This window comes from Triticum aestivum, chromosome 2B, assembly GCF_018294505.1.
Source record: "Triticum aestivum cultivar Chinese Spring chromosome 2B, IWGSC CS RefSeq v2.1, whole genome shotgun sequence".
Classification (NCBI taxonomy): domain Eukaryota; kingdom Viridiplantae; phylum Streptophyta; class Magnoliopsida; order Poales; family Poaceae; genus Triticum; species Triticum aestivum.
The window spans coordinates 776334415-776356473 of NC_057798.1; the positions used below are offsets into that span (position 1 = coordinate 776334415).

The 22059-nt window shown below is 44.7% G+C and overlaps 2 protein-coding genes across 2 annotated transcripts; both read left to right on the forward strand.

Moving 5' to 3' along the window:
- Positions 1-303: 303 nt before the first annotated feature.
- On the forward strand, positions 304-3588 carry LOC123047326 (polyamine oxidase 4). Its single transcript, XM_044470845.1, has 8 exons — positions 304-851; positions 1084-1199; positions 1297-1385; positions 1485-1598; positions 1703-1876; positions 1989-2189; positions 2472-2901; positions 2986-3588. The coding sequence occupies exons 1-8, from the start codon at positions 824-826 to the stop codon at positions 3304-3306; spliced, it is 1473 nt and encodes a 490-aa protein (XP_044326780.1). The 5' UTR covers positions 304-823; the 3' UTR covers positions 3307-3588.
- A 1516-nt stretch (positions 3589-5104) lies between these two features.
- On the forward strand, positions 5105-8573 carry LOC123047327 (probable adenylate kinase 6, chloroplastic). The gene is made up of 4 exons (XM_044470846.1): positions 5105-5834; positions 6896-7036; positions 7311-7583; positions 8095-8573. Exons 1-4 carry the CDS (start codon positions 5142-5144, stop codon positions 8239-8241), a joined length of 1254 nt encoding a protein of 417 aa, XP_044326781.1. The 5' UTR covers positions 5105-5141; the 3' UTR covers positions 8242-8573.
- The last annotated feature ends 13486 nt before the right edge of the window (positions 8574-22059 follow it).

Genomic DNA, 22059 nt, shown 5'->3' on the forward strand with positions numbered 1-22059 from the left:
AGACGGGTTTGAAGCTCCCGGTCGTAAATGCTCTCACATATTCTCGCGAGGATAGAAGATGTGTGTACCCGTTCTCTGTGTATGTGTTTTTCTAGGATAGATGTATGTACCCGATGTCCTGATTTTTTTATTGAAATCCCGTACAATTGACTTTTTTTTTCCTGAGAAAGCGTACAAAGAAGGAGCACGGGACTAGCAAAAATCCAGTGGCCCAGTGGCCCACTTTGCGATGGAAAATATCTTGACCCCTGCACGCAGCCGGTTTCCTTCTCCGAGCCGCCCCCGTCCGTCCGTCCGTCCGTGCCCCGGCCGACCTCCCCTCCCCTCCTCCGCTCTATATAACGCCACGCCCCACCTTCCTCCCAAGCCACGCAACACGGAGATCCTCGGATCAATCCCGCCTTCTCCGTCCACCGCCCGCCGGAAGAAGAAAGAAAGCATATTTGCTTCTCGCCGCCGCCGCCGGTGAGGGAGGAAGGAAGGAAGGAAGGAAGCAGGGGATCCCACTGGGTGTTGCCGGTTTGGAGCCAGTGATGAGCTGCCTCACGTTCCGCCGCTCCGCCGCCGACGCCAGCCGCCTCCAGGACGGCCTCCTCGTCTTCATGTTCTTCATCTCGATTCCCATACGTAGTCTGAATACCAATCGTACTAGTAGTAATTCCAGTATTATTACTAGTAGCATCAGCAATCTTCTCTTGTAAACAAACGTACGCCGCTCGTGCTCGCGGTTGCGTTCGCGCGGACGGAGGGGTCCTCTTCTTCTGCTGCTGCTCCGTCTGAATCTTCTTCTTCTTCTCGCCGGTTGACGGTCGCGACGGCGGCCATGGATCCCAACAGCTTCAAAACCGGAGGTACGGTGATTATTCTGTTCTGCAATTTCATCGTTTTCCGCTAGATCTTGCACGGGAAGGGAGCCAGAACAGGATTTTTGGATCTAATCGCTCAATTGCGATCACAATTGAGTACAAAATTTCAATTTTGTTGCCAAGCTCATAACATATTTCATCCCCGATTTGATTCCCGCTCTGATTAGGAACAATTCCGGCCATTAATTACTGATTCCTGTGCATTGATGTGTTGCAGGCCTTCTGCTTCCAACCATCGAGAGGCGCTGCGCTTCGCCTCCATCTGTGATCGTGATCGGCGGCGGAATCTCAGGGATCGCCGCGGCTCGTGTCCTCTCCAATTCCTCTTTCGAGGTACCGATAGATTCCCGATCTATTCATCTCTGTCTCCTCCAATTTGATGAATCTGTAAGAGTGTTAGCGTTAACTGACGCCTTTTCTTCCTGAGCAGGTGACTGTCCTTGAGTCGAGAGATCGAATCGGTGGCCGTGTTCATACGGATTACTCCTTTGGATGCCCCATTGACATGGGAGCCTCATGGTTAGTTTCGCTTAAATCGATTGGTTGGAGCAATCCTTGGTAGATTTTATCTGTATAATCTTTACTGACTTCGCCCTGGTGTTGCTGAATTTTTATCAGGTTGCACGGTGTCAGCAATGAGAATTCTTTAGCACCACTGATAGGCCATCTTGGGCTGAGATTATACCACACTAGTGGCGACAACTCTGTTCTGTATGATCACGATTTGGAAAGGTGATTTCAGCACTTGAACATGCATTTTTCTGTCGTATAATCAATATACTTGTATTATTTTTTCATGTTCTTACATCTCATTGTGGTAATTGGTTCCTTTGCAGCTGTTCGCTCTTTGATAAGAACGGCGTTGCAGTCCCAATGGAGACGGCTGCTAAAGTTGGCGTGATATTTGAGAAAATTCTCAAGGAGACGGTGAAACTCCGCGACGAGCAGGAACATGACATGCCCCTTGAACAGGCAATTTCAATGGTTCTTGAGAGGCACCCTGATCTCAAGTACGTATAAAATCTTGTATCATGCTGACATGTGATAATTTATCCAAGATACAGTTTATAAATTGGATGGTTGCTGCACAAGAGCTCGACTGATATTGTTGCGAATTTATAGGCTAGAAGGGCTAGATGATCGGATCCTGCAATGGTGCGTCTGCCGGCTGGAGGCATGGTTTGCTGCAGATGCAGATGAAATATCTCTGAAGAACTGGGATCAGGAACATGTTCTCACTGGTGGCCATGGCCTGATGGTTGATGGATACTTTCCAGTAATTCAGGCTCTCGCTCAAGGTCTTGACATCCGTCTGAATCAGAGGTGTGTATTATTATCTTCTTCCCCGACATAGATATTGCCGCACACTGAATAATCTCAGTATGTCTATCACACATGTTTTTATTGAACTATCCTGTCATGTTGGTGCCCAAGTACATTTGAAAATTTATTAGTTAAACATGTTACCTGAGTGAAATCAAGTCGTCTTGAAACTGCCATGTGTTCTGCCTCAGAGTCAAATCATCATTTTCTTCTAAGTACACCTGCTAATTGCAGTTGGTAGATACATTTACTTACCTTTGCTACTGCTATATATTTATTCAGAGTGAAGAAAATTACACGCCAGCACAAGGGAGTGACGGTCACCATCGAGGACGGCACGCAATACTCGGCCGACGCCTGCATAATCACTGTGCCGCTCGGTGTGCTGAAGGCGAACATAATCAAGTTCGAGCCAGAGCTGCCATCCTGGAAGAGCTCGGCCATCGCCGACCTTGGCGTCGGCATAGAAAACAAGGTCGCCATGCACTTCGACAAGGCCTTCTGGCCGAATGTGCAGGTGCTGGGCATGGTCGGCCCGACGCCCAAGACGTGCGGCTACTTCCTGAACCTCCACAAGGCCACCGGCCACCCGGTGCTGGTCTTCATGGCCGCCGGTCGGTTCGCCCAGGATGTGGAGAAGCTCTCAGACAAGGAGGCGGTGGAACTCGTCATGTGTCACCTGAGGAAGATGATACCCGACGCCACTGAACCCGTATGTTCTTGCCACCACTATGTATAACTTCTGAATTCCGATGATGGCGATTGTGACCTGATGATCAAATGTTGGATTTTGCAGACTCAGTACCTGGTGTCGCGGTGGGGCTCGGACCCGAACTCTTTGGGGTCCTACTCGTGCGACCTGGTGGGCAAGCCGTCGGACGTGTGCGAGAGGTTCTCGGCGCCGGTGGAGAGCGTGCTGTACTTCGCCGGAGAGGCGGCCAGCGCGGAGCACTCGGGGGCTGTGCACGGCGCGTACTCGTCAGGCATGGACGCCGCAGAGGAATGCCGGAGGAGGCTGCTGATGAGCAAGGGCGTGCCTGACCTCATCCAGGTCGGCGCCGCGGCGTGCGAGGAGATGGCGGACGTCGTCGCCCCTCTCCAGATTTGCCGCACCTAGGGATGACGATGATTCTTCGTTACAGCCGCGTTCTGCCATGCCGGATTGATTTGATGATTGACAGAAGCCGATCAGTGTGCAGTCGATCAGTCCGAGTCGGCAGAACGCAAGATTTGAAATTCAGTTTTCTTCTTTACATTTCTAATTTTCTCGGAATGCTTGGGATCAAGAAACATTTGATCGATGCCTGTGCTGCTGTGCACTCTGGGCACTGGATTTATAGCGTTAACAATTTGTTATGTCCAATCAGTCAATAAATTTTAGACAAGTGACATTTGGGTACTGATGAATCTTGTTTTTTTTTCATTGTGGACATGAATCCTGTGCTGCTGTGCATTTGTGCCTCTGTCTCCTTACAGATCTCCTTCCCCACTTGCCCTGTGAATGTGCTTGGTTTCCTAGGCCTAGGTTCAAGCCAACAATCATTCTTAAATTTAGGACCCCGATAAAATCCAAACGTTTGGATTTTAGGCATTTCATCCCGAACGTTTTTACACGTCAACTTTAGTTGACGCGAGTGGCAACTTTAATATAGATAAGACATGGCAACTTTGTTTCAGTTTGTTTTTTTGTCAGAAAATTGCAATGTTTGTCAACCTCACGTGAACTAAGGTTGCCATGCTTAAAATTCGAACGTTCGGGATTTATCATTGCTGTAAATTTATTCCTTCATGAGTTCTTTTGGATTTGGCATTCCTTCTTTGGCCTTCTTAGAACTTATGATGATATTAATGTTCTTTCCAAATTCAGCCGAAGGTCAAGATATGGAAGTTAACTATATATACGTTGGAATACTCCGTCTGTTTCATTATGTAGCGCATATAGATTTTTTGAGAAGTTAAACTTCAGAAAATTTGACCAATTTCCTACTCCTAGATGGATATATCCCCTCGTGGAAACAATACCAAAATCTGATAGGTCAAAGGAGAAACACTCCCCTCAATCTTAAGGAGCTAGGAAGGATGTCCAGTAATCTTTGGAGTTCTTCAATCTCGTTGCCATCACTCGCGAACCACTAGAGACACTTGGAGATATCACAAAATGAAATTATGTATGATGACTATGATGACGTACGCAACACAATATTATTATTCCTAATATATGCCATCTGTTATTTTAGTATAGTCGATTAATATTAATATGTCCATACAACACATAGTGCTTCACATTCCAAAGTAAAGAGTGAAATAGAACAACAAGTAGTTCATACAATAAAACATGTCCCTTGTTCAATAAGCATACCGGCCTATATAATAAATGTTGAAGTTCAACTCGATGTGTTGCAGTTGTTTATATATACCATTCTCGAGTTGATTAGAATAAAAACCAAAGTTCAATCTCTTCGGTTTGTAGGATTCAAAAAGCACGGAAGTTATTAAAAAAAGCACCTGAACTAATACGAAATGACATTTGGAATCATATAGGAACGGAGAACACAGCAATGAGTAATGGAAACGTTTGTCACAGAAGTCATAGACACTTATGCATGGATGTCGTGGTTTTGCTTTACACTGTATTTGTAAAGCGGGCCGAAAGCCCGTTTCGTAATCACAGGCACAGTATTTTTTTTATAAAGCACATGCAAATTAGCCATATGATTTATTTTTACAACCACATGCAAACAAAAAGAAGTAAATCCATACAGCTTTCAAGCCTAAAGGCCAAACAAAGCCCTACGGGAGGTTGCCTGATTTCTTTCCTTCGTTGGCCTCTTCGAACACGATTGCATGCGTGGTCTCGTTGGAGGTTGGTTGGTTGGCCGTGTCGCATGCGCCGACCGTGACCGCAACTTGAGTTCCGACGGACGGACGGGTGGAGGAGAAGTGCACGGCAGCATGCGTCGTGAAGCTCGCGTGCGCGGTGACGTCGCCGCTCGCTCCGGCGTATCGACGCCGACGGCGACGTACGCGTCCGGCGCCGCGAGCCGCCCTACGTGTCGCGCGAGCGCGTGCGGGCGGAACCTTCCGAGGTATTCCCGGCCCGGCTGGCCCTCCGCTGAAATTTCTTTCCTATTTCGCGCACGTGAGCCCACCGCCGCTCGGATCGGCGCGGGCCGGGCCCGCCACGTGTTAGGCGCCCCCGACCGAGCTGGCCACCACCCGGCGACCCCGTCGTCGTCTCGGACTCCAACGCGAAGCAGCAGCAGGGCGAGGAAAAAGGGCGACCGGCGGAAAATATCTCCGGCTCGTTCGTCTCCACCAGGGGCCGGCGAGATGTCGTCGGCGATGTCCCGCGCGATCCGGGGGGCCGTCGCGGCTGGGGTGTCGAGGAGGGGCCTGGCGTCCGTGGAGGCGATGGGGGCGGCGAAGGGGGCGCCGCCCGCGGCGGGGCGCTGGGCCGGGCGCGGGCGCGGCGGCCCGGGGCCCGTGGAGGACGGGGCGCGGGTGCAGTGGGTGTTCCTGGGATGCCCCGGGGTCGGCAAGGGCACCTACGCCGGCCGCCTCTCGCGGCTGCTCGGCGTGCCCCACATCGCCACCGGCGACCTCGTGCGCGACGAGCTCGCCTCCCAGGGCCCCCTCTCCAAGCAGGTAGTATTCCGGTTCCCCGCGCTCAATCCCGCGTCGTGATTTTCGTAGTACAAGAATTGATAGCTAGAGAGTAAGATCCCCCCCTGGTGCTGACGAAAGGGTTGCTAAGGATAATTTTACCTGCAAGTGTTCCCCTGCATCATGATTTTACCTGCAAGTGTTCCCCTGCATCAGCCACCAAATCGGCAGCGACCATGGTGCTCTTTTAGTGCAGAAAGAGAGCTTAAATTTTTGTATGAGAGTAGACCAATCAGACCACATGGCAGCGCAATTCCTGTATATCATCACCGCAACCCAGCTTGCCACCATCATTTCTAGGTGATGCAATCCATAGACGCATGATGGATCACATCCAGTTAGACGACAGCAGCATTTTTTTGGGTGCAAATTTCCCCGAGGGAGAACATCCAGTTCACAACTAGGAAGCACCACATCTGCACCATGCTGTTAAGCACATGCTCAACACTTCAGCAGTCAGGCACACTGGCAGCAGATTAATGATATATGCCGACCAACTGTTTTCCTTGCTGTCCGTTCGTTGCAAACAAGCTGAATTGTTACCTTATAGAACAAGTTTTTGAAACAGATAGTACTACGGTTAATTCAGTCTGAAAACCCACAAGAAGCTTATATAGAACAAGTTTTTGAAAACAGATATTACTACGGTTAACTCAGTCTGAAAAACCCTCACAAGATTGTCAAGTCTGTAAGATAATCCATTGGAGCTGGTTATGAAACCTGAGTGCAAGGATGTGCAACTTGCTCGGTCGATGGCTGCAGCTTAGGATAGATTGTTTGAACCCTTTTATGACCATTTAGTTCTGTGTGGCTACACTTCCAGTAGCTGAGGCATGAATGAATGATTGATGACAAGGCCCAGATAAATAAGACTAACCCGTAGGTTGCGTACAGTTTCAGAATAACAATGTTGATTTTGATTCTAGTTAACAATATGGAACTTGATTCTAGCAAGGGAAGCCAAATCAGCATAACACCAACCAGTTCAACTCTGTTTTACCACTTCCACTTTATTGATTGTCTTATGTCTGCTTTGTTTCCAGCTTTCGGAGATTGTGAATCATGGGAAACTGGTGTCTGATGAGATCATCATAAATCTGCTGTCAAAGCGCCTTGAGGAGGGAGGAGAGAAGGGTGAATTAGGCTTCATACTTGATGGTTTTCCAAGAACTATAAGACAAGCGGTGAGCTAGTTACTTGACCTGATTGTAAGTATGCAAGAAATATATGCTTGCATCTTCTCAGTTTGGCTTTTATCATCAGGGGGTGGAATCATGGAAATTGTATAGAACCTGATTCTAGTAATAGTCTTGATGTATGGTTGTTCAATGTCTATGGTTGAGATCAACTGAGTTTTGAAACTTATCCACAGTTTTCTTTTTGTTGATAAAAAGAAAAACTTACCTGCTGGTATTTTGTGACAGTTCCCAAACTAAATTGTATTGTGTGGTTTGTTAGGAAATACTGGAGGGAGTCACAGATATTGATTTGGTGATCAATCTCAAACTTCAAGAAGAGGCTCTGCTTGCAAAATGCATTGGTAGAAGGAAGTGCAGCCAGTGTGGAGGAAACTTCAATGTGGCCTCCATTGACATTGAGGGTGAGAATGGCGGGCCTCGAATGTATATGCCTCCACTACTACCTCCTCCACAGTGCGAATCAAAGTTAATTACCAGAGCAGATGATACCGAAGAGGTGGTAAAGGAGCGATTGCGTGTTTACCATGATTTGGTACGTAGCAGTGAACCTTAGATTGCATTTTTTGAGTTTTATTTGTTTTGTTGTTTATAATTTATGGGATCAGGACGATCAACTTGCACTAGTAGGGCGTATGAAGCTATGTTTGTTTAGGTACGAGATCAGTAGTGAAATTAGCAGTATAGAAAAGGGATGCTAGGTCGTTTATATTTCAAGATGACCTTAAACTTGCATGTGTGAGATACCGAGACATGTGGAGACATATTGAACTTTGTTATTTGCTGAGGTTTTTTATGATAAATATTTACCACTGTTTAACCAATTGACTCTGGAATTTATGTGTATTTGTTGTTCCAAATTCAGCAATGAGCACATTTCATCTTCCAAACTTGAAATTATATGATGCAACTCCTATGGTAATATTCCCCCTCACTGGTATAGGCTAGGAATATTTCCTCTATATATTCGATCATAGTAGCTCTGTTCTCAGTGTATGACCCTGTTATGGGTGTTATCCTTTTTAAGCAAGCTGTCATCTTTGCAGTGTGAACCAGTGGAGGATTTCTACAGAGCACGGGGGAAACTCTTGGAGTTCAATTTACCAGGAGGAATCCCCGAATCATGGCCGAAGCTGCTCCAAGCTTTGAATATAGAAGAAGATCCTGATAACAATAGATCTGCAGCAGCATAATTTTGTGAGTGTCAGAAATGCATATTATGTATTTGTAGCCTATGCCAAACATAGTTACCCGATAAGCATTACTGGCATATCTAGAAAGTAGTTCATTCAGGGCCATTATTTGATCTGGCACTCAGGGTTTGTATAGCTGATTGATCATGGATTGCGCAAGTTCGATGGGGTGTGCTAGTTGTATTCTTAAAGGTATAGCCTCTTATGTTTCGAAGGTCAGATGATAAATAACCGACAGTTGGCGGTTGAAGTCCGCTGATAAAGGTTGTTGAAACAAGCATGCTGCAAACATTGTTTTGAAAACATTATGCAAGCAGATGGTTTTTGTGGTATGGCTGAGATTGAGACCTATCTGTTGCGCTTTTTGGTTACCTATTTTTAGAACGGCTTTTTGGTTATGCTGGCTCCAGACTTCAGTGGACTGACCCTTTTTATTAGGGCTAATGTGTATTATTTGTTCCAAATTCAGCAAGGATTTGCACTTCTTCATCTACCAAGCCTGTGGAGCTCATGTAGCAATCTTAATGTTATAGATTTAGAATATTTTGTTTGACCTTTGACCTGCTGCAGACTGTCACGGAATTCAATCTTGCCGGGAGGGAGAGAAATTCCTGGCCAGAGCAATTGCAAGCTCTGAATGTATAGCCTGTACCGATAAAATAAACCGAACGTATTGGAGACATTGCCGGGTTTGTGTAGTCTGCATGCACATAAGCTTGTCCAAAGAAGCACACTGCATGCAAGCATTCAATTCATTTGGTTTGGAATCAAATTCACTCTGCGACCTGACGATTTCTGTGTATGGCCGATATCCCTGAATGTCAACGTACGCTCCAGTTGAAGGACCAGAGAGAGTTCTGTACTATGGGTTGCATGGCAACTCCTTATTTATATCTTCGTGTATAAAGGTTTTCTTCAGTTATACCCCCTCCGTCTCAAAATAAGTATCTCAACTTTGTACTAGCTCTAGTACAAATTTATACTAAGCTCAAGCTCAAGATCAAGATATTTATTTTGGGACGGAGGGAATATGTAGCAAGCAAGCAGGGTTGCCTCGGTCGGGAAGACCACACAAAGGAGAATCTTTGCGCCCTCGGCCGACGGGCATGATCAGAAAACTCAAATCACCCCAAGGAAGTGAAAAAGGAAATACTAACCGACATCTAAAACTCTGCTCTCCCATCGTGGTGTCGAATATAATAGCACGAGCTACGGGACAAAAACATCGTGGAGATTAACTTTGCTGCTCTGAATCATGCCATCCTATTTCTCAAGACCAACCAAGTCATGTGCCTCCCAGTCGTGCTAAATATGTGTGTGTTCTAGTCGAAGCCCAGGAGGCGATTATCTATACGTATGAATGGCTTTAAGGACTTGGCAACAAGTTGACCTCATGCTTGTCGACCTTGACATCAGATGAATTCTCCTTATTATAGATGTATTTGAAATTAAGCAAGTTGTGAGATTATATGTGCTTATGTGTAAGGACTTCGCAAGATACTGATGATATCGTGCATTAGTATTTCAAATCATCGGAGTCGACCTAAGCTCACACTGAATGTTACTGAAATGTATTCCTTCCGTCCCATAATGTAAGACGTATTTTGACACTACACTAATGTCAAAAAGTGTATTACATTATGGGAAGGAGTAGTAGTAACTTGGGAGAATATATGCGGTTTCAAGTTTTGAAGGTTGCGTGCCTTATCAAGGGCGAGGACAGTGTTTTTTTTTTCCGAAAAGGGGGGCTCCCCGGCCTCTGCATCAGAAAGATGCATGCGGCCATCTTATTAACCAAATATCAAAAAGTGCCAACAAGGTTCCGTAGGGGCGAGGACAGTGTGAAGTTAAAAGAAAGATCGAACTCACATAGGGACATTATAAAGGAGCTCTATATGGAGTTGGTAAATGAGTAAACTTATTAATTGACAACGATGCCCAATTAAACTAGAGCATATAATTAGCTGAAGGAGAAGCCGTTGGAGCAGGTACGGAGCTCTGCTCTAGCATGCGGTCGCGAATACGAGCTATCGGACAAACACCACACTGGCATCTTTCCTGGTTTGAATCATGCCAATAATATTTTGAGACTGGGCGAGTCGCGGGTCTGAGTCCTGCTAAATACTAAATGCTCAGGCCCAAGACTTGAGTGAACTGTCACATTTAGGACTAATGTGCACTCTTTGATCCAAATTCAACCCGGGATGCACTTGATCTGCTAAACTTGAAACTGTATTATGGAGTTCTTGAATAAATCTCAGTATTATAGGTTGGGAATATCCCGTTTGACCGTAGATCTGTTGATTAGTGTTGCGCCCTGTCAGGAAGTTCAATTTTGCCAGGAGGAATACACAAATCTCTTCTTCTCTTAATTAATCGAAGTGGGCAAAGCCTATCGATCTGTAATTCTGTATGAGAGCTGAATTTGTACATCGAAAAACAGGCTCATATGCACGGGTAAGAGCCGGATGAGCAAAGCTGTGAGCTTGTTGAGTCAAATTCCTCGCAAGATGGAATACCGAGTGCTGCAGTGCAACGGTTCAATTGCCTTGAAGATTTCTGCAGGCGCGCCTCTGATTTCCCACCTAACCTTAGACGAGCTGATATCTTTCCCTGCTACAGTGCTACTGCCTTGGTTAAGTTGAGCGAGTCAGAGAGGAACGTGACCTATTGCAGACGGAGGAAAGTTGCAATCCCCCTTTCATTGCTTCCATTGCACATTGCACAAGTGCTGCGTTCTTACAAATAATGATGTGCAGCCCAAGGAGAGGTAAGAGAAGAATAATAAGCACTATCAGAAAGTCCTGCTTTCGCATGCGGTGACGAAGGCCTCGTAGAAACTTTGCTCGTCTCAGTCAATGCCATTCTAGTTCAGGTCTCCAAGTCGTGCTAAATATATGCGTACCAGACCAAGGCCAAGGGGAAGGGGGACGTATCCACACGATGCCAGTAATTAGAAGAATTTGGCAAAAAGTCGATTACCGTGCATTGCCACTCTCGTTTAATGAAATGTAAATGTTCTCGATGTACAGTTAGTAAAGAAGTAAATTGAACGCTGCTATACACACGATGCCACGCAGACGATTTGTGGACGATGCTAAATTCAAGCCATGTGATGCACAGCAGCAGCACTGTTCTACGGTTGGATTTGACTGTCGGCTACACATCGTGTGTGCAGTTTCGTCTGCACAGCAATTTCGAAGTAAATTAGTGGACAAAGTTTTACAAAGTTTGTAAATGTTCATTTTTTCATAGTAAACGTGGCAAAAGTTTTACAAAGTTTTATTCCATCCTTTTCGAAATGTAAGATTTTCTAACCTTTTCCGAATCAAATGCATATAGACATGTTTTAGTATGTTTGTTCGCATTTAAGTTCATATTAAAATATTCAAAACAACTTGTAGTTTGGAACAGAGGCGATACTTTCGAAAAAATTATATGCACTTTGGTAAGGATGGAGTATCACAAAAAACGCTTTTGACAATGAATCCAATAACTTAAATTTCATATCACAAAAACTCTGTATATACAAAATATTCTTTTGGCAAAACCTTGTCTTAGAGAAACAAATGAACTACTAGTATATTGAAACAAATGGAGTAATTAAGAGAGAAGCCATTCATGCACGTCCGCAGTACCAGAGCATCTATAACAAGACCTCCATACCGCCCCAAATGCCCGGACAGGTTGCCCGGTCACTGACCGAACGAAAGAACAACACCTAAACAGGCCCCCCACAATCGGCCCAAACGCCTGGACCGACCGGTACTCCCCATATCCAGCCCAAATTTGAGGCGGATATGGGACACCTGGACGTGCCTGCCACATCGGACTGACCGCTAGGGCCCGTGCTAATTCACCCATATCTGCCGACCCCCCTCCCCTCCTTGCCCTCAAGGTTACCGCTACCAGACTTGAAAAAAGTAGGGCCATCAATGTAGCTTTTCGGATTCCGACATAGAAGTCAAAAATGATTTAACTTAAATAAAGATTCAAACCAACGGTCCATATCCTTCGGAAAGGGTGCATTGATTTTTTTCCGAAAAGGGGGTTTGCCCCGACCTCTGCATCAGAACGATGCATATGGCCATATTATTGAAACTCAAAAGGTCCAACAAAAGTCTTCATGTCTCAAAAAAAGGAAAAGAAGGCTCACAAAGAGCATGAATGCAAAAACAGGATAACCACAACCGCCAGGCAAAAAATAAGATAGAAAACTAAACACCTATCATATTACGTGACCGCCTCCAAACCGGTTGAAGATAGCCCGTGCTACCATATCCCATTGAATAGATCCAGTAATCAAATGCTCCCTGGCCTCCGTCGGAGTGTGTAGCGACCATATACGGATCAGTGTAGTGGGCCAGAAGATAACCCGCAAGAACTGAATATTTGTTGTTCTGTTAAAAACCAAGTCATTTCTGCAATTCCAAACTGCCCATAATAAAGCACGTAGTCCTACACAGATATACACTACTAGAGAAAAGGCTACTAGCAGCGCGGGTAAACTGGCTACTAGTATCGCGCTACAGCTAAGTAGATAGCAGTAGCGCGGATGCAACCCACGCTACTACTACATCTGTTAGTAGTAGCGCAGATGGCACCGCACTATTACTATCTCAACCAGCGCTACTACTATCTCAACCAGTGCTACTACTATCCTAAGTAGTAGTAGCGTGCACTTTTCCTCCCACGCTACTACTAGCTAATTAGGAATAAAATAAAATTAAATTTAGATGCATTATTCCTGGATAGAAATAGACATGCCCGGTGCAAAATAAACTCATGTCAAGGAACAACATCTCAACTGAAAGAAATCACGACATCCCATTTAACATTAGACGAACACAACCATCATCTAAAAGATGGGTACCTTCCCTAGCATTCCACCACCAACCTAAACAAACCACTTCTCTAGATGTATCTACCAAGGCATGGAATTCAGACGCCAGTGGACCTCCCCCTGGACGGTGGCGTCGAGGACCTCCACCTCGGTGACCTTCGACGGCACGATCACCTGGATGATCATCTGTGTGCAGTAGTCACCGGGCTTCACGGCGCGGTGAAGTCCACCTCCAAGTGGTTGAAGAGCACGACACCCACCGGGCCACAGTAATCCTCCTCGATCACCCCTGCACCCACGCCAGGAAAGTGAAAACTTGTTGGTTCACGTCCTGTATCCAAATCTAGTATTGTATTTTCTTTCTTTATTGTGCATGCACATGAATCAATAGTAACAGCTGAAGGCTGGTCCTTACTTATTGCTCGACACGTGAAGAAGGCTGGGTCAAAGGAAGAAACTGTCGGTGGTTCCGAACCCGGCTTCCGCTTATCTGTAGACAAGGAATAATTTCAGCTAACAAAGGAAAATGAGAACAAAGAGTAATCAGTAATTGTGAGACAAGAAATAACTTCTGTTGTAACCCGTGCATTGTATTCTCTCCCAAGCTAAACTACCTAGTATCTATCGTAGTCATGGTGAACTTGCTTTCATTTTCAGAAAATCCTGTATCTGTCATGTTCCTCCCCAGGTTTACGCCGGGCTCATTTGGCTCCGGCAACGTGGCATTCTCACCGGCCAGCATCATGACAACCGAAGACATCACCAGCCTGTTCCTAGGCTGCATGTGGGCAATCAGTAGATACATGCATATGAAAAATAGATGTAAACGAGGCAACGACCAAAGTTAACTTCTTGAAACCACAAAAAAGGTGGAAGATATGAAGTGCAGCAACAACTTTTGTGATATGAGAAACGCTAGCTAGTATAAAAATCATTAGGTAAAATATAAAAGTTAACTTGTGTCGCCACAAGTTTGCAGCTATTCGAGCAATTCAGATCATTAGTAATTAACCTGGCCGAGGATACTCCTAATATATATAACATAGTAGGCTCAAGAAATTGTTAGCTCATTCTGTAAATCCTAGAGATTTATGCAAGGTATATTCATCCATCCAAACTACATGCCTGAATTGCTCTACCAAAAATTTCATCAGTCCACCGAATACTTGGGGCAGTTCCGCTTCCAGTGACCAGTCCCTTTGCAGTAGAAGCACTCAGTTTCTGGCTTGGGTCCATTTTTAGGTTTCTTCCTGGGAGTGACAACTTGCTTGTCATTGTAAGTGCATCTAGTGCCACCCCTAGTTTGGTTTTGGAGTATTGAGGACAAACGTGGTTGAGGGACTAATGTGTTTGTGAGAATTGCAGTATAACACAGGTAGTAGTCCCTCCTTGATTCGGTTTACCTACCGGATTTGACCCCTAAAAATGTATGAAGACATTGAAGATAATGATGGTACGTGAAGATATTCACATTAAAGACTATGACAGAAGAAGACAATGAGTGAAGACTATGGAGCGCGAAGACTTAGTAGTTTTGTTGTTTCTTTTCTTCTTTGTTGAGTCACAGGAACCACCACACTGTTAAGTGGGGTCCAAGTGAACAAAGTCAGAGTGACTGAAGTGATGCTCAACCAAAATCCTATGTCTTCGAGCGAAGACAATGATAGCAAATCTTATCCAGTGTCGGATAAGTCAGCTTTACTTGTAGCCCAAGTCAAGTTGTCGCGTGTGTTTGAAAACTGACCGTTGTGACACGTGTCAGTTCCTTAGTGACCCAGGGTCATTTCGGATAAATCAGGTCGGGTTGCCTAGTGGCTATAAATAGCCCACCCCCTACACCATAAATTAGTGGCTGCTCAGAGTTAGTGCACGGCTTTTGTCGTTGAGAGCAACCCACCTCTAAAGAGTTTGAGAGAGAAATCCTTGTGAGGACAAAACCCAAAACACCCAGAGCCCAAAGAGTGTTTGGCATCACTAAATTCTTCTGTCCACGTAACCTGAAGACTTGTTATACTTGAGGACTGTGAATCCTCCAGCCGGTTAGGTGTCACGTTCTGAGCATCCAAGAGTAATTGTGGATTGCCGGTGAACAAAGTCTGTGAAGGTTTGGAAGTCTACCTTGAAGACTTACCAGAGTGATTGGGCGAGGACTGTGTGTCCTTAGCTCAAGGGGAATAAGGCGAAGACACAGTCTTCTGAGTTCAATCTCAGCCTCCCTAACCAGACGAATAGTTGTCACAGCAACTGGAACTGGTCGAACAAATCCTTGTCTTCACAACACACTGGTTTTATCTCTTACTCTCCTTACTTACAGTTCGTCTTTGTGAAGTCATTGCCTGATTGCTATGCCTGTTTGACTACACCGTGTGACTACTTGTTCTGATTGGCTTCATACTATCTTCCATCCTGATCCTACTACCTAGCTGCTATCAGTCATCATACTTTAGTTTCATACTTATCTGACTATGGCTTGTCTAGTGCAGTTTATCTTCAGCTGCATGTTTATAGGTCCTGTTTTCGTGTTTGTCTTCGAAACTTTCATGTTTTGAAGACTTTCATAAAAATCGCCTATTCACCCCCCTATAGTCGATAACTAGCACTTTCAATTGGTATCAGAGCAAGGTACTCCCTTATTCTGTGTGATTCGGTTTAACCACCTGGAGTTTCATCTATGTCGACTGCAGGATAATCAAAGTCTCCACTACGTGCCCTTTCTTCGATGGCACTGAATATCCCTACTGGAAGAATAAGATGCATATGCATCTTGAAGCCATTGATGTTGATCTATGGTATGTCGTCAAGAACGGCGTTCCCAAGACTGGTGAAGGTGTCTCCCCTACTGATGTCAAGAAGTTCATTCAACTCGATTCTACTGCGAAGAACATCATCTGTGGTCATCTGACCAAAGGGCAGTATGGCCGTGTGAGTGCTTTGGAAACGTCGAAGCTAGTCTGGGACTGGCTCTCCAAGGTCAATGAAGGCGTTTCAACTCAGAGAGATCAAAGAATCAGTGTCCTACGCAACCTCTTCAACCGCATCAAGAGAAATGACAATGAAAATGTCCAGCTCACGTTTGATCGCCTCACTGACATCACAAACGAGCTTCAGGCTCTCGGCGCCACTGAGATCACCAAGCATGAAATCGTCAAGACGCTTCTGAGATCTCTTGACAGCTCATTTGACACTCTAGCTCTTATGATTCAAGAACGCCCTGACTTCAAGACACTCGATCCATCTGACATACTTGAGAGGCTCAACACACATGAGTTCCAGCTATCTGATAAAAGAGATATCTATGGTCCCAACTATGGCCGAACTCGCGCTTTGAAGGCAAAGGCTGTTTCCTCATCTGAAGAAGAATTTGACTGCAGTTCTGGTGAAGCTGAAGACCTTGGAAAGGAGCTTGCTATGCTTGTGAAGAAGTTCACTAAGAAGAAAGGCTTCAGAAAGTCTTCACGATCCAACTCAAGAAATGATGAAGCTTCTTCCCATGACCACAAGAAGAGAACCTGTCACAAGTGCAAGAAACCTGGTCACTACATCTCTGAGTGTCCACAGTGGGATAATGAGAAGAAAAAGAAGAAGAGCAAGGAATATGATTCTGATGACAAGAAGAAGAAGAAATACTCAAAATCTTCTTCCAAGTCCTCTTCCAAGTCTTCATCTCACAAGAAAAGTTCATCTGGCAAGGCTCATGCTTTTGTTGGCAAGGAAATGGATTCAGAGGAGGAGTCTGCTTCTGAGGAGGCAGAAGTGGTGGAGTCTGAGGAGGAATCTGACTCTGGCGTTGCAAGTCTAGCTCTGGCTTCAGCCTACGTTGCCAAGTCCATGTTCAACACTGAAGACAATGTATCCACCACCAACGCTGATGCCAGTGACAAGGACGACTCCACTCCTACTTACTGTTTCATGGCTCGCGGTGCCAAGGTAAACTCACGTGATGCTTACTTTCAAACATCAAGTGAAGATGACTCTGATTGTGAATCCAAACCTAGCTACAAAAAACTTGCTAAAATTGCAACTGAACAACAAAAAGCTATGGAACATATTCAAAAACTGTTAGACAAAAGCGATGACCTATTGGATGCGGAAATGATTAAGACTCAGTCCTTAATAGAAGACATAAAAAATCTTCATGTTAAGTACCAGGAACTTGAAGGTCGTCATGAAACCCTCTCAACATCTCATGAAAAGCTTTCCTACGATTATCTTCAAAGGAAGCAGGAACTTGAGAAATTGAGATCGGATCATGAAGATCTTCAAAAGGAGAACGAGTCACTACGCGCTCAACAGATCAGTCCCGCTCAGGAAGGATTTGAACCACCATGTTTAAAATGCATTGAGCGTGATAACACTGTTTCTGCTGCTGGATGTTCTACTGCTTTTGTTGCAATATCTTCAACTGCTGATGTGGTAACTAACCCCTCTGTTGAGGATATCACTACTATTGCTGATGAGAATGCCAGGTTGAAGACACTGATTGAGACAGGAATGTACAAAAGCCTCAAAGGGCATCAGACATTATGTGATGTCCTCAAAAAGCAGATTCTGAACCAAAACCCTAGAAAAGAGGGTATTGGGTTCGAGAGGAAAATGAATGTTGATGGGTCGTACTGGAAGCCTGAGCAGTACCCCAAAACCACATGGGTTGCTGCAAAGGAACCTTCAGTAGATCCATCCACCTTATCTGGTTTCACTTGCGCTAACCCTATTATCATTGATGAATCCTTTGATTCAAACTATAAACTGTTTAGGAATCAGAATGGTGAAGTGTTTGCCAGGTATATTGGTACTAACTGCAGGAATAGACCACCTATGAAGAAGATCTGGGTACCTAAACAGCGTATTGAGAATCTTCCTGTGAATGTCATCATGACACCACCAAGGAAGAAGACAAACCCCAGACCTATGGCTTCATATGGCCCAAAGGCTTTATACAGATACATGACTCACCTGAGTCACCCTAACGGCAATGTTTTGCAGGGAAACCATACCCAGACTTATGAATATGAGCGTGTGTCTTCAAACCGCTATGTTCATAGAACTAAGAACTTTTCTGCTTATTCATATGAGTATCGCTCTTCTCCTGCAAGGCTATTTGCTAGGGCTCCAAAGCCAAAATTCTCAGATGCTGCACTTAGACTCATTGCTTCTAAGCCACCCCTGAAGATGTGGGTGGTTAAGAAGAATTAACTTTCTTTTGCAGAGAAAGGTCTCTAGCCTGAAATCAAAGGCGTCCGATGCTATTGTTGGGGACCTAAAACACATTGTGGGACGCAAGATAAAATGCCCAAATGGTCTTACTATGTATTTCACATCTGAATCGCTTGCCAGTCATACTATCAGTCCAAACCATGATCTAAGCTTTGATGATCCTCTTGTGCGTCAAATGTTTATGCTTCACAACACTCTTTGTGAAGCCTATCCTCCTAACTGCACTGTAGGGTACAACACCTCGTGCTTCAGAATGGATTATGGACAACGGATGCACTAACCACATGACTGGTGATCGAAGTCTTCTCATGGACTCAAACTTACGTCCATGTGATAAAAGTCACATCACATTCGCTGACACTAGTAAAAGCCAGGTATTGGGCCTAGGTAGAGTTGCAATCTCAAGGGGTCAGCACATGGACAAAGTGATGCTTGTTGAATCCCTTGGTTTCAACTTAATGTCTGTCTCAATGCTTTGTGACTTAAACATGATTGTGTTGTTTGGAAAATATCGTTGCCTTATACTAATGGAATCTGACAAGTCTCTAGTCTTTGAAGAGTATAGGAAAGATGATCTGTACATGGTAGATTTCTCAGTAGGACCACAGATGGCCATATGTCTTCTAGCCAAGTCTTCTGAGTGCTGGCTCTGGCATCGGAGGCTAGGGCATGCTGGCATGAGGAACCTACACACTCTCGCCAAGAAGAAGCACGTCATAGGCATCGAAGACGTCAAGTTCAAGAAAGATCATCTATGTGGTGCTTGTGAAGCTGGGAAGATGACAAGGGCCAAGCATCCCTCAAAGACAATCATGACTACATCTCGACCTTTTGAGTTGCTCCACATGGACTTGTTTGGTCCCACTCACTACTCTACTCTCACTACTACTGCTTGTCTCTATGGTTTCGTTATTGTTGATGATTACTCAAGATACACTTGGGTGCACATAATTCTCTTCAAGACTGAAGTGCAGGATGTCTTCAGACGCTTCGCAAACCGCGCCATGAACAACTATGGCGTCAAGATCAAGCACATTAGGAGTGACAACAGCACAGAATTCAAGAACACATGCCTCGACCTCTATCTTGACGCCTTAGGCATCACTCATGAGTTTTCTGCTCCTTACACACCTCAGCAGAGTGGCGTCGTGGAGCGCAAGAATAGAACTCTTATTGAGATGGCTCGGACAATGCTTGACGAATACAAGACTCCAAGAAAATTCTGGCCTGAAGCCATTGATACTGCATGCCATGTCATCAATCGTGTTTATCTTCACAAGCTTCTGAAGAAAACATCCTATGAGCTTCTGACTAGTAAGAAGCCAAACATAAGCTACTTCAGAGTATTTGGTGCCAGGTGCTGGATCAAGGATCCACATCACACTTCAAAATTTGCACCGAAAGCACATGAGGGTTTTATGCTTGGTTATGGAAAGGACTCGCACTCCTACAGAGTCTTTAACCTCTTTCACTATAAAGTGGTTGAAATTGTGGATGTGCGGTTCGATGAAACTAACGGCTCGCAAAGAGAGCACCTGCCAAATGTGCTAGATGAAGTACCTGCCAGTGAATCAATCAAGCTAATGGGAACATGAGATATCATACCATCAGATGCCCAGCCTGAAGAGGAACTCATTATTTCTGTACCTAATCAACCTGAACACATTGCTCAGCTTGAAGACAATCCTCCAAATGATGACAATAATCAGCAGGAGCAAAATCTTCGTCCAGTTCATCCTCGTGTTGCAAATGAAGTACAAATTGAGAAGATAATCGATAGCATCAATACACCTGGTCCACTCACTCATTCAAGAGCAACACAGCTAGCAAATTTCTGTGGGCACTTTGCATTTGTCTCAATCTCTGAACCCAAGAAAGTTGCTGAAGCCTTCATGGAACCTGAATGGATTCAAGCTATGCAAGAAGAGCTACAACAGTTTGAGCTGAACAATGTATGGGAATTAGTCAAGCGTCCTGATCCTCGCAAGCACAACATAATAGGAACAAAATGGATATATCGCAACAAACAAGACGAGCATGGTCAAGTAGTCAGAAACAAAGCATGACTCGTTGCTCAAGGATACACATAAGTTGAAGGAATTGACTTCGATGAAACATTTGCTCTAGTGGCTAGGCTTGAAGCCATTCGCATACTGCTAGCTTACGCAATTCATCATAACATCCTTCTGTATCAAATGGATGTGAAGAGTGCCTTTCTCAATGGAAAGATTGAAGAAGAAGTATATGTTGCACAACCACCTGGCTTTGAAGACCCAAAACATCCTGATATGGTATACAAGCTCAACAAGGCGCTGTATGGCCTCAAACAAGCCCCTCGTGCTTGGTATGACACACTCAAAGACTTCCTAAAGAGCAAAGGCTTCAAACCTGGTTCTTTAGATCCCACTCTCTTCACGAAGACATATGACGGTGAACTGTTTGTGTGCCAAATCTATGTGGATGACATTATCTTCGGTTGCACCAACAAGAAATACAGTGATGAATTTGCTCACATGATGCAAGAACAATATCAAATGTCCATGATGGGAGAGCTGAAGTTCTTTCTTGGTCTTCAAATCCGTCAGCAACGCAACGGCATCTTCATATCTCAAGGAAAATATCTCAAAGATTGCCTGAAGAAGTTTGGAATGCAAGACTGCAAAGGATACACGACGCCAATACCAACCAAAAGTCATCTAAGCCCCGACGTCAATGGTAAAGATTTCGATCAACAGGTATACCGCTCCATGATTGGTTCTTTACTTTACTTATGTGCATCTAGGCCAGATATCATGCTTAGTGTTTGCATGTGTGCCCGATTTCAAGCGGCACCAAAGGAGTCGCATCACTTAGCTGTGAAGCGAATTCTTCGATATTTGGCTTACACCCCAACACTAGGATTATGGTATCCAAAGGGCTCAGAGTTTGATCTGGTTGGATTTTCGGATGCTGATTATGCTGGTGACAAGGTGGATCGCAAGTCTACATAGGCACATGTCACTTTCTGGGTCGATCTCTTGTCTGTTGGTCTTCAAAGAAGCAGAACTGTGTATCACTCTCAACTGCTGAATCTGAATACATTGCTGCTGGATTTTGCCGCGCTCAGCTTCTGTGGAGAAGCAAACTCTTAAGGACTATGGCATCCATCTGAAGCATGTGCCACTCTATTGCGATAATGAAAGCGCTATCAAGATTGCCAATAACCCAGTTCAGCACTCGAAGACAAAGCACATTGAAATTCGTCATCACTTTCTCAGAGATCATGTTATGAAAGAAGATATTGATATCATTCACGTCAAGACAGAAGAGCAGTTGGCTGATATCTTCACTAAGCCCTTGGATGAGAAAAGGTTTTGCAAGTTGCGGTGTGAGCTAAATATCTTGGAATCCTCGAATGTCCCGTGATTAGGTACACATCCTAACACTTATGCAGTTTGATGACTTAGATGTGCAACACATGAAGTAATGTATATCTTCAATCAATGAAGACATACACTCTAAGTGTGAATACATTAACGTGGAAATTGACTTCAGAGCGCCACGATAATTGTGCGCCGTGTCTGGGTCTAATACTTCCTATACGGTGGGTAACGCCACCACCAAACTCTTATGTAGTGTTTCCTCATGGCGTCATATTTGCAAAGTATACGCAATTGATTTAACTTCAACATTAAGTTGACTTCGTGATTACTGATTTGGATTTACTCTGTTATATATATATATTGTATTCTGTCCTCTACAACATTCACTTATGGCTATGT

Excerpts from the sequence above, each read along its gene's own strand:
- LOC123047326 (XM_044470845.1), top strand. The coding sequence starts at position 824 with ATGGATCCCAACAGCTTCAAAACCGGAG. Across the intron at positions 1,877-1,988 it reads GAGAGGCACCCTGATCTCAA|GCTAGAAGGGCTAGATGATC; the intron begins GTACGTATAAAA and ends GCGAATTTATAG. Across the intron at positions 2,902-2,985 it reads TACCCGACGCCACTGAACCC|ACTCAGTACCTGGTGTCGCG; the intron begins GTATGTTCTTGC and ends TGGATTTTGCAG.
- LOC123047327 (XM_044470846.1), top strand. The coding sequence starts at position 5,142 with ATGCGTCGTGAAGCTCGCGTGCGCGGTGACGTCGCCGCTCGCTCCGGC. Across the intron at positions 5,835-6,895 it reads AGGGCCCCCTCTCCAAGCAG|CTTTCGGAGATTGTGAATCA; the intron begins GTAGTATTCCGG and ends CTTTGTTTCCAG. Across the intron at positions 7,037-7,310 it reads CAAGAACTATAAGACAAGCG|GAAATACTGGAGGGAGTCAC; the intron begins GTGAGCTAGTTA and ends GTGGTTTGTTAG.